General features: G+C 48.6%; 1 protein-coding gene across 14 annotated transcripts; it reads left to right on the top strand.

Moving 5' to 3' along the window:
• Positions 1 to 5: 5 nt before the first annotated feature.
• LOC8051127 (mesoderm induction early response protein 1) lies at positions 6 to 16,762 on the top strand. 14 transcript variants are annotated; one of them, XM_040499968.2, is made up of 13 exons: positions 11 to 60; positions 2,730 to 2,754; positions 2,833 to 2,960; positions 3,611 to 3,971; positions 4,891 to 4,964; positions 6,001 to 6,060; positions 7,538 to 7,607; positions 11,522 to 11,578; positions 11,696 to 11,790; positions 12,613 to 12,694; positions 12,860 to 12,951; positions 14,174 to 14,301; positions 15,155 to 16,762. In XM_040499968.2, exons 1-13 carry the CDS (start codon positions 52 to 54, stop codon positions 15,594 to 15,596), a joined length of 1,623 nt encoding a protein of 540 aa, XP_040355902.1. In that variant the 5' UTR covers positions 11 to 51; the 3' UTR covers positions 15,597 to 16,762. The 14 variants fall into 14 exon arrangements, with proteins under 14 accessions (XP_029847963.2, XP_029847964.2, XP_029847958.2 ...); XM_040499967.2 differs by having other exon boundaries at positions 12,610 to 12,694; XM_029992103.3 differs by having other exon boundaries at positions 6 to 60; positions 2,730 to 2,960.
• Positions 16,763 to 17,259: the final 497 nt, after the last annotated feature.

Genomic DNA, 17,259 nt, shown 5'->3' with positions numbered 1-17,259 from the left:
GACGACGCGTGGCGCCTCCGAGCGTCGGTTGCTGGGACGACAGCGGGCAAAATGGCTGAGGTTCGTACCCATTATTTACTAACTAATTCTTACAGTTTATCGCGATTTTTCTGTCACTTGTGGTCGGAATCGTCCCATTCTGGAAATTCGAACGGTCAGCGTAGATGTTGCGAAACCGTTCCACGGCGGTGAGCCCGAGCGCGAAGCTGCGCTTGCCGCGTTATCGCGCGCCTTTTTTTGTTTTTGTCTAGCTTGTCACTAGGGTTGGTCCCCGAAACATTGACCGAATTTGAAACCTCACCGTCGACTCAAAATCCCGCCGCCGCGCTCCGAACTCGTTTTGTGTCAACGTCGCTTTTTCGACTGCCAGTCGTCCTGTTCCTAGGGCGGGCTCTACCCGTGATGACTTCTCAAACGCGTTGACAAGCGCGCGCTTCGCGATGTCAACATCCAGTTTTGTTTGTGGAGCTTCACTTGTCGTTTCAAGTTGACGGTGGGTTCAATATTGCCAATGCTGGGTCAACACTGCTCCCCGATAGTGTCACGGCATCCTAAACTTCTGACGCCTGCCCTCGGGAACGTAAAAACGGGCGATAACGCGTTCGCCGTGTTTCTCGCGACGTGATAACCACACTTCCACGGCTCGTGAGAGAGTGGTGCTTTTATATTGAAACGAAGCAATGATCCTCGCGAATACTTAGATATCGGCTGCTATCTACGCATATTGGCGCCCGTCACTGAAAGTTAAGCTAACTGATAGAGGATTGTTTGAAGTTCAAATCGGATATCAATCGCGCACATTCCTAGAAGCTGATATTTGTTTCCTTACACGAAGTGCTTTCGTGCTTGGTTACCTTCGTGTGGCGTATTATCGTCTGTTTGGCTGGCGGAATCGGGAAAGGAACTGATTACAGTTGTTACATGTTGGTTATCGGATAGCAAATAAACCGACCTTTTGCATATAGGGCTACGTTTACTAGTTTGGGAATTAATGTCTAGAAGCACTTTTCTGGTCTGCTTCATTTGGCTAAAGTATTCTCTGTGGAGGGAGTACCGCTGAACTCTAAACTCTGTTTCACTTTACAATGGGCCGCAGCGGTTGCTGCGAGCCATTCCAGCTCCGTGAACAACTCGCGCGACTGTGCCCTGCATGTCGCTGTGCCTCTCCCCAAGGTCATGTGACACTCGCACAGCAATGGATTAGCTCCAGTAGCTCATAGCATCTGCTGTGATCCATTGTAAGGTTAGACGGAGTATTGGCATCGAGATGTTTCGGTGGCGCCCTCTTATTGGTGTCACAACCTCTATTTGCCTCACTGTGAGGTCGCAAGTTGTAATCTCGGTTACTTCTCATTAGGGTTCTGTGTCTTCGGATAAATCTGAAAAACTCGGAAGAACGTCTGCCAGTAAAATTTTCGTCAATTTGGCTTTATCTGATAAATTAAGAATTTCAATGTACCAATGCCAGAAGAAGGAAAAGACGGTATTTTAGGTTTGGTCAGTTGTCGTGAGAAAATGCCACCCCAGTTTCCTTTAAAATATCGGGCCATTGACAAAGGGAATCTTACTGCTCATCTCGTCAGGTTTCGTTCAGAACAACGGGTCATTGTTCTTTTGGTTCATGACAAAGGCCACTTCCGGTTTTTGTAACACTGAAAGCTGTGAACCATAGAGATTTTATAGAAGGGTAAAGAGGAGGTGGGCAGTTGAAGCTTCTCTATTACTTTGGAATAAAAACAGCGCGGAAAGACGAAGACCAGACAAAGAAGTGACACGGACGTAGCGCTGTGGCAATGAAGTGACACGGACGTAGCGCTACGTCCGTGTCACTTCTTTGTCTGGTCCTCGTCTTTCCGCGCTGTTTTTTATTCTGAAGTATGTACCAACTTGCCCAAGCCTCAACTTTAGCTTCTATATTACATCCTGTACCACCACCCTGCGCAGCCGCGGGGTAGGTTGATGGATAGGATGGGCTGATTACCAGCATCCGAGCGACCACCTCAAGGAGTTTATTGATTTTAAGGTATCAACATTTACCAAAGCAACACTTGATTGCAACTTTTGCCAGCAAGACAAATGAGTATTGGCGATGGCAATGGTGCCAACCTTAAATCCAGCTGAAGAATTATTAATGATACAAGCTCGTTCTCTTTAATCTAGTGTACATTTACATCCGTATATTTTTATTTATTTATAAAAAATAAAAAGCAGTGCAAAATTTAGCTTCAAATTTCAAAGAATTGGGAATCAAACAAAAATAAACTCCACTAAACTGCATTTTCAGCAAAAAATAAACTCCGAGAATGTGAAATCCTACTTATCTTTAAGTTTCGAACAAGAAGTTCTATGGAGAGTGTTAGAAACACAGTGGAAGCTTGCAGTCATCACATTCTTAAACCAACACCTTCTAAGTGCTTGACCAACCATGGACAGCCAACCACAGCAACACTTGCATTGTTAATAACTGCGTTTTGGGGGGGGGGGGGGGGGGGGGGGGGGGGGGGGGGGGGGGGGGGGGGGGGGGGGGGGGGGGGCATAACTTGTCAGAAAGAAATGAAAGACCATAAAGTAAGAAACGAACTCCTACGACCGTCGCGCTCAAGACCAACAGACTTGTTTTTTTCTGAGAAAAGAGGATGTGTCAGGCATCGGCTTTCCCGACAGATGTTCCCAGCGTACATTCATTCCCTCAAACGGTTCTTGACTGATTGGAACGTCCGTCTTTGCAGCCCAACCCAGGCGACCCGTCGGCAGGTAAGTCCTCTTCCGACAGTCCGCCGAGGAGTGCCCAAAGCGCCGAGAACCGAGAACGTGTTTCGAACAACGTCTCAGACAGCGACCAAGACTTTGACCCGTCTGCGGAGATGCTGGTCGATGAGTACGACGACGAGAAGACGCTCGACGAAGAGGAAGCCCTGGAGAGCGACGCCAGCGACGACGAGCTGAACACCCTCCAGAAGGTGGGGCCCGCTTTCGTGCTTCGTCTGCAAGGTTTTCCCCGGCATTACAACCCGGGACGAGTAAAATAATATATAAAAGGCAAAACAAGAGTGATAGACGGTCGCAATTAGAACGTGAGCTGCTCCCAGTGGCGTGGCGAGAGCAGAAGGACGTTTTCGTGCATGTCTAAAGCTCCGCGATTTAACATGACGGTGTCCACGTAGAAAAGATCTTCCAAAGTAATAACACTTCTGCCGTTGTATCAGATTTGAGTTGGATATCTTCGGCTTCCCCTCTTAGGCTCCTCTGCCGCCGTCTTTGTGCTCAAAATCATTGTTGGCAGTTTATCTGAAGCCCCGTCTGAGATCGTAGTAAGCGCTTTTCCCTCTTCTAGAAATGTTAAAACTGTCGTCGACAGAGCATGACGACGTCGGCCGAGGCTCCCTACGCCATATTTATACCTCGGGAAGTTGCATATATTGTATTGCAATGTCTGCCAATTGTGCCTTCTCTGCATTAAGCACAAAAATGGCGGCACCCACGAGAAAAATGAGGGACACAGTGCTGACCCTAAGCGAAGCTCGTTCAGTGGCTCGAGTATGAACGAGGCGTTCCGCAACCCTTAAACAATTAGTGCTTTATGCGCATTCCTTTTCTTCAATTGCCCCAGGAAGGAGAGATGCCGCTGGAAGACTTGCTGGCCATGTTCGGCTACAAAGACGGCGAAAAAGCCGTCGACGCAGATTCGGAGTCGGAGGAAGACGACGAGGAAGAAGAGGAGGAGGAAGAGGAAGAGAATGAAGGAGAGGCCGAGAAGGTGGCACCTCGCGTCGAGACCGTTCCGCCGGCGAAAGTGGTGGTGGCACCCCCCGCGCCCCCGCCTCCGGTAAAAGAAGCGGAACCGAAGGCGGCCACCGCCACCAAGACGCCGCCGCCCGTTGTGAGCCGGACCCCACCACCGCCAGCGCCCACGGCACCTCCTCCACCACGGAGGGAGCACCGGACCACTTCCACGGCGCACCTGCTCCGCTGTGAGTTCAACGCACTTTTCTGGAGGGGCGTTTTCTGTACTTCGATTGACATAACTTGGCAAACGGCGAAATCTATGTCCGCGTCCAGCTAGTTAGAGCAAGGCATGTGACATTCTACCATTGTAGTGGAATCCTCCCGTGGAGAGGTGTCGCATTGGCTCACGGGAGCCACTGTTTGCCGTGTGCTGTCGTGCTGGATTGCTTTGAATCACATCGTTGAGTGTCTGCACATCGGCTAGTTCCGAACGAGAACAGCACACATAATCTTTTTAGTGTTTCGTGGCCGCAAAACACGTCTTAATTGTCTTTCGTCTTGCACGTGCGTGTGAAAAACTCGCTTCTGCGGTCGAAAAATGGCACGATTTGATCAATGCAGAATGTAGGAATTGGTGCTCTTTCACATTATTTGATTTATCAAATGTGCATAAAAATAATGTTTAACATTTACGGTTCTAGTGTGACCCATCCTCAGGTTGCTTTCTCACTTGATCCTTGTTCTTCACAGATGGATGAACAGAGCGTTTGTATTGACTGAACCTTGCACCGCTTCGAATACATTCAAACCCGCTGCAAATTTTGCATAATTTAATTATTTCTCCCATTAACGCTACCATGGCTGCCGATATACTTAGCCTTCCTTATTGTTGTACCTTATAATGTTTTTAACAAAACTGTCACAAGACCGAAGTTTATTTTGCAAGTTCGGCATTTATCGACTGCAGAAACACAGCAGCAGTGACCTCCAACATCTACTTTCTAGTTTATTGTTCCTGCGGTTTCAGTTTCGGAACAAAATTTCTAGTCTAGCAATGCGTCGGTTACCTCACTTATTTTTTTTTTTTTTCCGAAATCGGTAGGATGCCTCTGGTGATGCCTGATGCCCTGATTCGTTTCTCGTTTGAACCCCCTTCATCCCTAGCCGTTTCCCACGCGAGTGAATCGTCCAATTCGGACTCCGACGAGGACTTCACCATTGAGGAGTACTGGAAAAAGGTGAGCGCAGTCACATTTTCGCTCACGTAATCCGAGTGGCGGAATTCTTTGCCTTTCTCCGCTCACCCCTCCGCCAAGCACCGTGGAAACACCAGAAACGCGAGTTCCCGTTACCACGGCGATAAGAAAAAGGTGCCGATTATCCGTGCAGTGGCACGGAGAACCTGTGTTTGGGAAAACAATTACTGCGTTGGCCAATAGCAGAAGAAAGCTCGATAAAGGGGGGGGGGGGGGGGGGGGGGGGAATGTGCTAGAGAATTGTCACATAGGTTTGACAGAGTTGGGGAAATTGGAGAAAACTAGGGACTTGCCTGGAACATGCGAGAGTTGGGGAAATGCCGTGGAATTGGGAGCTTCCCGCGGCAACAGTGGAGGGGAGGGGGGAAGTTGCTCGGGTAGCCATAAGAAACGCCGAGAAAGAAGGTGAGTGTGGGAAAAGTTAGCAGCTTCCCCAAAAAATGTAAGGTGTGTTTTCAGTATAAACTTTGAGACATTGAGGTAGGCGCTAGGGAATATGCACAAAGGCGTTACTCAGTTGGGAAAATGTGGGAAGAGAGGGGACTTTCCTGAAAGTTGCCCCCAAGTTGCCCCCACATGCACATGTGAAAGAGCAGAACTCCATCTCTAAGCATGCCACTGCCTCTGCTCAGCTCAGTCAAGCTGGCTGCCATGTTTATCTTGCCTTCCCCTTACCTCAACACATTGTCACACAGAGTGCTGTTGTCAGTGCCGACAGCTTTAGGCACCTCTGCCTTATCTAATTACTTTAGAAACCCAACTAAGATTGTTGGATGGTAGTCTAGAAAGATTGTAAATTGAAAAAATGTGAGTGTGGTAAACATCCCATAAATGGCATCCAGCGATGGGTTTCCCTCTGCTTACTGGTTCACTAGGTAGATAGCTATTTCCGGCACACACAAGGCAATCGCTTTGCGTTTCCGGTGCCCACGGCGTTTGGTGGCGCTTTGGAAGCTTCGGATGCGCTTGCGTCATTGCAGACGGCCTTTCTCCCTCCCTCCCCCTCTTCTTTTTGCAGAACGAAAACTTTAACGATGTAAACCTGTTGGGACCTGCTTACGCCAGAGTGCCCCATCAGGTACTGGAGCTGCGCTTTTTCCTTCTCCTCCTCTTTTCTTCCCCTCGAAAGCCCTCAGAGATGTTGGCGATCGGAAAGCTGCACCGAAACGTTAAAAGGGATCGCGCTAAGCAACTATGACGTTCAAAGAGCTTGAAGCTTGGAGAATTTTACGCCAATTATTGTGGAGCAGACGAGGGGAAACGTTGGCGATGTTTCGTGGGATTACCGCGATTCCGCAGAGTCGTTGTGAAGGGTCTGGGTTTAGGCTTGCTTCCGCTGCACCATTAACTTCTCGGCAATTTTATGTTGGGAGTCGCAGCGTGTGAGCGAGGCATCCTAACCTTTTTTATCGTGCATAGTAAAAATCTGTCGATCACAAACTGGTTGATTTTACACCATTGCTGGCCTGTCGGATTGGACACTGTCGTGGTGCCGTGGAAAAGGGCATTGCAGGTTAACGTTGGCATCCTCATTGAATTGTGTTTAAAAGCTGAAAAACATTAGAATCTTTGTTTTTATTTTCTTTGTTTCTAGAGAAGAGAAAGAATCCATTTAGTGCTACTGGCTTCCTGCACTAGCCACCTCCCTTAGTGCAAGACACGATGCGTGAACCCCAAGTTTAATTTATACAGGGTGCCATCCGAAAAAAATTAAAGTTTCTTTCACCGCAAAAATAAACTATGCGTCGACGAACGCTCATTCTCCTCCCAGATGTAGCCCTAACGGTCTGAACAAGAATGCAAAGTTTCAAAACTGACCCGTTATTTTCTTAAATTTTCAATGGGAAAATGGCGGCCCCCTGAGCTCTCGAATACATGAAGCTGAATGGTGCCATTCGGTGAAAGCGGGCCTCATTTGTCCACTGGAATTTTCAGAAAACCACTTAAAACTTTTCAATTAGATAACAAATGGTTTTGAAGCTTGGGCACCTGCTTCGGACTTCTAGCGCTATATTTGGGCGGAGAATGAGCGTTCGTCGACGCATATCTTGTTCTGCAGTGAAAAAATCAGTGCAAAGTTTTTGGGGGGACAAACTGTACATAGGCTCATTGTAATCAGTATCCAAATCATGTTGGAAGAATTTCATAATCCTGGGGACGAACCAACCGATTTGCACTCAAAACTCAAATGCATATGTTTCTTTTTATTCATTTATTTTTTAAGAAACGAATGTTCTACAATCGCAGTCTTCGGTTTAAAGGTCAAGAGACGCCATTGAAATTCTGCAAAATCGCTCGATACACGTAAAATGTGGTGGGCGTCCTTTCGTCTAAAGCGAAAATCCCTTTCCCCGGTTCCATCCTTTGGCGTCCAGCACCGGTCACGCCGTGAAACCGTACTTCGCTGCATTCCGAACGCACGCACAGTGTCTTGCTCTGGGCCCGCTAACCTCGAAGGGCGCTGGCCTTATTCCTGCCTTCGAGAGGAAATGTCGCTCTGGGCTAGTGACCAATCTGTGCCTCAACCTCTGCGTTCCGGCGGCTTTCGTTTGCAGACGATACAGGTGGGCTCGGAATACCAGGCCACCATCCCGGTCGGCCTCTGTAAATACGACGACGCGCCAGGTGAGATGGTCTCTTCTCTCGAAACTGTGCCACGGCCTCCAAGAGCTGAAACACTTTGAACACGCAACGAGCACGTCGGTGGCGGATCTCGCACGCCGAGGAGGAAAACTCAAAGGGAAACACAACTTGACGATTATAGTTCGAAGTTAGTGTTCGTCTTCCTGCCTTCGTGTTTTCTTCCTTGATGTCTGAAACACTTATACCGAGAATGTGTTTTGTAACATGGTCGTCCTTTATTTTCTGTTTAAAAAAAGGATGGGGGACTGCAAATTATGGTTTGCAGTAATCTTTTCCCGTTTTAGACGCCTTAATCCACGGTGTGCAAATTTCAGATGTACATCGCCTGTTGTGAAGACTCACTTATCGCAAGTTTTGTCACTCTCTTTGTGAGCTCCCCCCCCCCCCTTGGAGCCTTTAATTCGGGGTGACCAGTAATTCGGGGTGACCAGATTTTATCTGGCTGCTGCGACGAGCACGGTGTCCATACCTATGTGTCTAGGGTCCTTCATTTTCGGGTAAAATCTAACGGTTCCCGATGTTACACCCCTGGACATGTTTTTCAACAATCGTGTTGAACCCGATTTTTTTTTTCCTGCATTCAAAAATCAAATTTCAGCATTTTCCAAATTGCTGTGCTCCGAAAATACTTTCTAGGGAGCAGAAAGTTGGTAGGGACACGTATGGCACTGGCTCCAGACCTCTGAAACAATCCTAGATTCTTTTTGGATTCACTGGACTGCAGTGACGTAGGTCGAGCCCTCAAATGTTGCCTTTGTGTTCATTGTGAAGTATCCTTTGCCCTTCTCTTTTTTTCCGTTTTAATTAGCATAAAAAAAAAAAAAAGAGGAGTGAGAATTAACTAATTTCAAATGTATGTACGCTGTAATGCTGAGAGAATGTTTTTTCAAAAACCGGACAGGTCTAGGATGAAGACAGGGATGCTGTGCATGCAGAATATTATATAAGCAAGAGGGATTTACGAAAAATTTAAAAACCCATGTGAGCCCTTTCCATGTTTCAATGCTATCTTGTATACAGTACTTTATTTGAAATAATATATGTATTAAAACCTATAGACCCTTTCAGGTGACATTTCATGGGCGCCGCCATCTTGGCGTCATGTGACCCTGCCGCCATAGCCGCCCTTCAGTTTCTCGCCGTTCCTCCGCGTTGTGTGCTGCACCGGCCACTACCGGAGCTTTGTTTTCGCGTTTTTTTTACGTCCCGCGTTGAAATCGTGTGTTTTCTTTAGGTATTTTCGATATTTTGGGCTTTCATTTAATCATTTGGTATCTATATGTCAACATTAGCTCTTGTATTTTCTTATTTATGAAATGGAATCGGACAACGAATGGATCGACGATACAAGATTATGGCTTTAGAGACGATGTAAGTTCATCCCATTCTAACGTTTTTGTCGCTAATAAAGGGCAGTCAACACCATTGCGACATATGCAAATTTCAACTGACGCAGTGAGGCTATCGCAGTCCTTCTCGCTGCATGCGCACGCTCGTTTCTGCAAAGCCGACCCGCATGTAAGCGATTTAGCGTGCGACGAAACGAGCGACGGCGACAACGACGAGAGTCAGCGACGAAGATTTCTCACTGTCGCCTTTTGCATCGCTCGGTTTTTTGGGTTTCTAGAAAACGTCGCTCACCGTCTTGGTCACTTGCTCCTGTCGCTTCCATGCGGTTTGCCTCGTCGCGCGACTGCCCGAGCGACAGCGAAGCGGGTCACCGTCGCGTGTCTCGTTGCTCGCCGAATCGCTTGCATGCGGTGTATACTTAATATCGAGGCGCCAATGCTTCAGTGCAGTGTGAATGGGAATTAATTGAGTATAAACCGTATGTAAGCGATTTGGCGAGCGACCAGATAAGCGACGGCTACCCGCTTTGCTGTCGCTCAGTCGGTCGCGCGACGAGGCAGACCGCATGGAAGCGACGAAGCAAGCGACCAAGACGGTGAGCGACGTTTTCTAGAAATCCCAAAACCGAGCAATGCGACGGGCGACAGTGAAAACTCTCCGCTGCTCGTCTCGTCGCACGCTAAATCGCTTAGATGCGGGTCGACTTTACAGAAACGAGCGTGCGCATGCAGCGAGAAGCACGACTGCAATAGCCTCACTGCGTCAGTTGCAATTCACATATGTCGCAATAGTGTTGACTTCCCTTTATTAGCGACCAAAACGTAAGAATGAGATGAACTTACATGGTCATTGAAGCCTCATAATCTTGTATCGTCAACCCATTCGCTGTCCGATTCCACTCCATAACTAAGAAAATACAAGAGCTATGTCGAAATATAAATATCAAATGATTAAATATAAGTCCTTAGTATAGAAAAGACCTATAGAAAATACAAAATTTCAACGCGAAACGTAAAAAAACACGAAAACGAGGCTCCGGTAGTGGCCTGTGCAGCATACAACGCGGAGCAACGGCGACATAGAGATCATACATACTAACTCTAGAGGAAAAGGTCCGCCATTTTCCCATACATTCTGGCTGCCGCAAGCAGCGGATCATGCAGGCAGACCCTCGGGGTCCCAAACACGGTTACATCATCAGAGCAGTTTCGTGAACTTCAACAATCCACAAACTGTGGATTGTTGAAGTCCACGGTGGAAAGATATTCGCGTTCCTTTCGAAGCTTTCTTTTTGCATAGCGCGCAGATGTACGGCCTCGCGTTAACGCTAAACTAAACCATATACAGTAAAACCTCGTTATAACAAAACGGGATATAACAAATTAATGGATATAACAAAGCAATCATAATTCCCCTTGCTTGCTAATAGTGCGAAGAAATGGACATTGGCTATAACAAACTAATGGCTATAACGAAATAATTACGACCGCTCCTTCAACTTTGTTATAACGAGGTTTTACTGTATCCGGCTTGGCCGGTGGGGTGCGGGTGGGCGCGGTTGAGGAATACGAAACTGCGCAACCACCAGATTTCCGAGATTTCGACAGAAGGGAAGTTAATGCAGCGTAATGACTTTATTGCTTTTTATAAACCTTAGAATAGCTCAGAATTTAGTTTACAACGTTAAATTATCACTGTTTATATTGCTGAGAGTTTTCACTCTTCGCGTTTACCATGGCAACGTTGCTTTCTTTCTCTCGTGTTCTGTCGCTCTCTTTTGCGATCGTTCACTCGGGACCCCGGGTGTCGGCACACGGGATTTGCCACTCCTCCTCACCCACCTTTACACCCCCCTGAACGGCGAGGAACTGAAGGTCGGCTATGGCGGACCGGAAAGCGCGCGAAGGGCGCGCCGACTGGTGGCAGCTCGAATAACTGACTCGCTGAAAGCGTCTATAAATTCTTATATTTGGATGTTTCTAAAATATAACCCGAGAAACTCGAATTTCAAAATAGTCAAATAAGAAAACAGTTCTTTCTGATCACCATTTTGGATTAAAGCACAAGATTTTTACCCGCCCTCCCCCACCCCCTTTTCTTTAAAATGTAAAACCCGAAAATGAAGGACCCTACCGTAATATCCTGAGAGGTGCCCCAACCCTGAAAGATAATACTCACCTATTTTTAGCGCGATTTGCTATTTCTTGGGACACCCCAATATATTGGCCATTTCTAGTAATTGCAGGGACCTGGTGTTACTTAGCCAAGAACATTGCAGACTGGGAAGGACAGTCGTCCTCGGTTCGTCGCCTCGCCCTGCAATCACACAAGTTTCGCAAATCACAAAATCTAAAGCTAGCATTTTTTTTTTTTTTTCAAACTTTTTTTATTGCACTTTGAAAGTTAGTTTACTCCTACCTTTTCACTCGATTCACTTTCGATTTTAAGTAGGCTAATGGTATCGCGGTATATTTGTCTTACACCATGGAGCCCCCCCAGCTCGAAGGTCACATCTTTCTCGTTTTTCTTTTGTGCCCGTCCCGCAGCCTACGAGAACGAGGACCGTCTGCTGTGGGACCCCGCCAAGATTTCCGACACGGACGGTAGGGGGAGCTTCGGTGGAGCGGTGGAGGTGTTGCACGGGTCGACGTGGTCCAATTTAGCGCTCTTCGTCGTCATCTGTCTTCTTTTTTCCGACGGGGTCCGCACTTTCTTTTCAGTGGAGGACTACCTTTCGACGGCTCAGGAGCCCACTGGCAACGCCGTCGGCTACGGATCCTTGCCCGTCGGATGTCACACGCGAGACGACGAACAGGTGGGTCTACACAAGCTACGACTCAACAAAAAAATAACCTTTGGGCTGTCAGTGCCCCTCTAAGGGAACCCCTGGGTTGCTAGGAGCTCAGTGTTGCCATTTGGAGGTTACTCGAGTGCATAGGCCCTGTGAGATGCTGAACACACCAGCTCGAGACTCATTTCAGGCACTGTAATGAGCTGTTTGGCTACTAGATCACCTGAATGTTCCCAGAGCACGAAAACTCCCAAGCTTCGTCTCGGAACGTTAAAAACTTTAAAGCACCGTGTTTTCTGCGATGCGTGTCTCGTCGTGCTGCGTCGCTCAATGGCACGTCACGTGATGCTGTATAGCACAACGGTGTGTCAAGTGGTGCTGCGTTGTGCAGTGGTATGTCACGTGGCACTGCAACATGAGAGCCTTATGACGCTGTGTCACATGATGGCATGTCACATGATGTTGCATCAAACGATGGTGTGTCACTTGGCGCTGGGTTGTGCCATCCTGCATAATGTGACGATGTGTCCTGCGATTCTGCATCGCATGGTGCCGAATCGTGCCACACCGTGTAAAGGCTTGTTCACACTGTTGCAACAGACTACGACCGAGTCCGACAGGACCGGTTTTTAAGCCTCTTGTTACGGCTTACAACCGTGCCGCCCAGCATCAATGGCGGTTGTAAGCGGCTTAAAACCCCGTTTTGTTGGACTAGGTCGTAGTCGGTTGCAACTATCTGAACCATCCTTAATGCGACAGCACGTCGCATTCCGCCATGTCGTGCGACACCGTGCTATGCAATGGCGCGATGGCTGATGCGGCCCTCTCGGCGTCTCCCGGAAGCAGGCGCTGTACCTGCTGCTCCAGTGCGGCCACAACGTGGAGGAGGCCCTGCGGCGGCGGCGCATGAATCCAGCGCTCCCCTCGGGTGCGTGCCTCGACGAACCCCCCTTGCAGCAATCCCCCAGGGTTGCCCGCCGGCCCGTCCCCGGCGGCGGGGACCCCGAGGCGGTGCACGGGAGGGGTCGGGTTTCGGGGGCGGGGTCCCCTGAGGCCCAAGTGCTCGAGCGGGCCCCGCTCTGCCCCTCCCCAGAGATGAGCCTGTGGTCCGAGGAAGAATGCCGGAGCTTCGAGAGCGGGCTGCGCCTCTACGGCAAAGACTTCCACCTCATACAGCTGCACAAGGTGGGCACCCAACCGGGCAGGGACCAACCGAGTGCACGTGGAAACGTCTACTGCCAATGAGCAGACGAAGCAAAGGCGTCTGCTTATTTCTTCGTCTGCCTATAAGGCCGAGTTCCACAATTTACTCTATCTACCTCCAGAGCATGGGATTTGTACTTTGGCTCGAAAGCCTACTTGTGTCCAGAGTCTCTCTGTCTGTGTTACCATGCTATATAACCTTCGGGAGTAACTTGGATCTTGTCAAGATAAGGAACATGGCCTAAACCTGCATGTTGTCTGTTTCATGCCATCATGCTTATAAGAAAAACACTTAAATAAAAAAAAAAGAGAGGAGTCCACCTGTCACTAGGGACAAAACAGTAAGCAGACTATGCAGAGGCATCGTTTGTTTAGTTTTAGAACTTTTTTTTTTTCCTTTTTATTGCATTTTTTGGATCAGTGATTCTCAAATGGGGGTCTGCGGACCCCTTCAGTCCCCTTTGGGTCTGCTGAAGCATCCTAGGGGTCTGTGAAGCCCTGCCCCATCAGTCAAGCTTATCAATAAAAGTTGTAGTTTTTCAAATTGAGAAGAAACATTCCAATTTTCGGGTGAGTTTTGTAGTCTTTGTCAATGAGAAAAGCCTACTTTACACAGCCTATAGTTATATCCGTTCATTAAACCATTATCATAATTAACCTTTCCCTTCCCCCACCACGAACGGGGTCCTCCATCATCTCTGCCGACCCACAAAGGGGTCTGCGCAACATCAATGGTTGAAAACCACTGCTCTGGATAATCTACATCATCCTAAGACTGTTGGGTTTTGTAAGTTCTATTTGTAATGCAAGTGTGCTTTTGTCAGTAGTTTATGTTGTTGTCCACGGCATAAAAAGTTGCACTAGTACTTTGCTGCCGACGCAGCTTTGAGGAATTACTTTCAATAAAGGCTAAACAAGGATGAAGTGGACGAAACGGCACTCGTTTTGTCCGCACTTTTCACTCTGTCTGTTGTTGCACGCTTCGCTGCCGATCTACTAGCTGCTTTTCAACGCCACGAACCAACTCGTGCGGATTTCTACTCCAATTCGGCCCCAATAAGCGGTTCTGCATCTTCCTGTTGACACCGGGGTTAGTTTGCGGCATCGACGACACAGCCGCCTGTCGGAAGACAGGTCGACACGAACGTGCACTTCGTCGTCCTCGTCATCAACACGCACTCAGGTCTGGCGCATGCGAATGCAGGTGAGGACGCGGTCGGTGGCGGAGCTGGTCCATTTCTACTACCTGTGGAAGAAGACGGAGCGGCACGACATCTTCGCTAGCAAGGTTCGGCTCGAGAAGAAGAAGTACGCCCTCCACCCCGGGACCACGTAAGTGTTCATCCGTATAAAGCAATGTTCCTTCGTACAGTTGCAGACAAAAGAAATCTGGACGTTTGATCCGGGTTAGCATGGCGACTTGGAGGATTTGTTGTACCAGAGCACATTTTACATGCCGTCCTCTGAGGTAGTAGTTGCACCAGTGCGAGCAACGGAGTGCCTTTGTGCGTTTTACTTTTATTGTCTGCGGATGTACACATCTTCTGTTGTTTTTTTTCGGCAGGCCTGTGTGAGCATATTCTCGTTTTACTTTCCGACATTTGTTTTTGGGAGTTCCAAAGTGACGTCCTGCCCTTCCTACATCGTTATAAAGGAAAGTCACGTTGGCCAGACCACGAATACTGGATTCCGAGGAACCCAGGTGTCCCCCAAATTACCCAACAGGGTCGTCACGATTTTCCTCGACTATCCCCGTCATTAAGTAAAGTTTCTTTCCAGTTTAGGTGCCATGTAAGGAGATCTGAGCCACCCATTGATCTATAAGTGCACTAGTATGTGCATCATTGCTTACCAGGCCTGCAAGCTTCTGCACTGCCTTATCACATGAATGCCAAGACCGGGAATAGGTTCCTCGGCTGCCTTTCCAGGTGGATCGATGCTTCTTGAGATCAGGGAGTTTTGAGAACCCCGGGGTCGGACAGAACGCTTCCGTTAGATTTCCTTTACGTGCAAGCCGAGCACGAGGTTTTCCGATAAGCATGTCCCGTTAATTCCATGTTGTCGTTCTTGGAGGCATGTGGGGGGCACTCATTCTTGGATTGAAGGTGTCGCAAAAGCAACTCCTATGCCTCAACGGGACAGCCCAAACCTTTATGCCGTGCCTCATACTCTGTCAACCCTGCAGGGACTACATGGACCGTTTCCTCGACGAGCAAGAGAACTCTCAACAGCAGCAGCTGCAGCAACAGCAGCAGCAACATCATCATCAAGACGGCGAGCGGTCCTGCAGCCCCAGCGAGCCGAAACGACCGCGCCTCGCCGGCCCGCTCCAACTAACCAGCCACTTGGCGCGTCACGAAAACGGACGAGATCCCACGAGCGCAGTCTCTGCCAACCCCGCCGCATTCCCGCGCGAAAACGGCCGGGGGGACCGCCTGTGGACGGGACCCGAGAGCTCGTCGGACGAAGACGACCTCCCCCTCATCGCCACGGCGAGGCCGCCCCTCGCCAAGACCGCCCCCGCCTCCCCAGCGGTCTCTAACAAGGCGACGTCTTCGGGAACCCTGGTGGCAAGCGCGCACACCACGGCGCCCGCCGCGCCACAGCCAGCCACCCCCGACGAGTGATGTTCCACCTTCAACTAGGGCAACGTGTGTATGTGCACGCGTGCAGAACATTGTCTGTGCTGCGTGCGGGGCCAACGGAACGGAGTGCCAGTGCACGGACAACTGTTTCGTCCGACCCTCCGGACCAAAAACTGTGCGGCGGGAAAGACTACCTCGTCTCGGTGTGAAAGTCTGTCACGAAAAGTGCCTTCTTCCTCATCCCGCGTTCCATCTGCCGAACGTTAAAAAGTCGCGGCTGCGGGTCTTTGCACATTTGTTTTTTTCTCTCCTAACCACGTTTGCACCAGACTTGTCTCGTGTTTCGATCGTCAAAGTATTGCGAAGCCACCGTTTTATATCGCTTGCCCTTTTTTTCTTTTTTCCCCTCCAAAGACGCAGAGGAACGTAAGTTTCTTTGCGGGTGCTCGAACGCTTCGTTGGGGAGAGCCGAAGCAAGAAGACGCTCGTATTGCCATTAAACGAACACTCGTTTTTGTACAGTTTTTGTGTTAAAATGTAACATTTCATTCACGCTTTTAACGTCCTTCGGTGGCGTGACGCAACTGCCGGCTCACTCGTTGCGCAAACCGGACGCGAGGCGGCAAAGAACCACAATTTGACCACGAGAAGAGACAAAAAAGCTCTTGTTGCCACGCACATTGTTTACAAGACTATTACCATTATGTACCAGCTAGTGTATGGGGACGAGTCGGTTTTTCTTACCTGCGCTCTTTGTTTGAGAAGTCTTGCAGATGGGACGTTTCTTCGCTATCATTGTTTTCCTCATCAACATCGGTTGGCGACTGGCCCGGAAAACCGGTAACGTCGCTTTTTAAACTTCATTGCACTTTTTGCAAGTCGCACCCCATTTCATTGCAAGCGGAATCAGCGGGCCAGATCCCTCGGCAAACCGGAACACGCTTGTTCGCTTTCTGTAAATAAGTTGCACACCCCAGCCGCGGCCGGCATCTCTCCTGCAACCGCAAAACTTAGAAGGGAAGAGGGAGAGAAAAAAAAATATCCCCCACGAAAACCTGCGAATTTCCGGCAATTGCGAAAAATTTACAATGTTTGACGGACCCGTTTTTGCTAAGTGACGTCGCCACGAAGGAGCTAGTTTGAATAAATATTTATTGGTAGCGAGTATGCAATACGAATGTGATGGATTAAAGGGATGTGTAATTTTATGAGACGTGTCTTTTATGTGTTCTGCCTTGCGTTGTCTTGTCGCATTTGGAGCTATACCCTGCTCCACATGTCATGCAATGCTTTCAAAACTGTTGGTGCGAACGTGTGGCTAAGTCTGGTGGCCTCTTTGCCTGAGAGCGTGTGCAAGACGCTCTAGACAGAATTGCGTGCTCGCATCAATAACTTTAATGGTGTTGCATGCTACAGTAAAACCTCGTTATAACAAAGTTGAAGGAGCGGTCATAATTGTTTTGTTATAACCATTGGTTTGTTATAGCCAATATCTATTTCTTCCCACTATAGCAATCAAGGGGAATTATGATTATTTTGTTATATCCATTAGTTTGTTATATCCCATTTTGTTATAACGAGGTTTTACTGTACATCTGAGACGGAGTGCAGACACTTTTGGCTGCGATGCAGCACGGCACTACTTCGATAAGACTACAGCTTGACGTACCAACAAATGCAGTTAACGGGGTAAAAAGAGCAAATT

This window comes from Ixodes scapularis, unplaced genomic scaffold (assembly GCF_016920785.2).
Source record: "Ixodes scapularis isolate PalLabHiFi unplaced genomic scaffold, ASM1692078v2 PGA_scaffold12__126_contigs__length_90152505, whole genome shotgun sequence".
In the NCBI taxonomy this organism is placed as follows: Eukaryota; Metazoa; Arthropoda; class Arachnida; order Ixodida; family Ixodidae; genus Ixodes; species Ixodes scapularis.
This window is presented reverse-complemented; position numbering and strand designations above follow the sequence as displayed.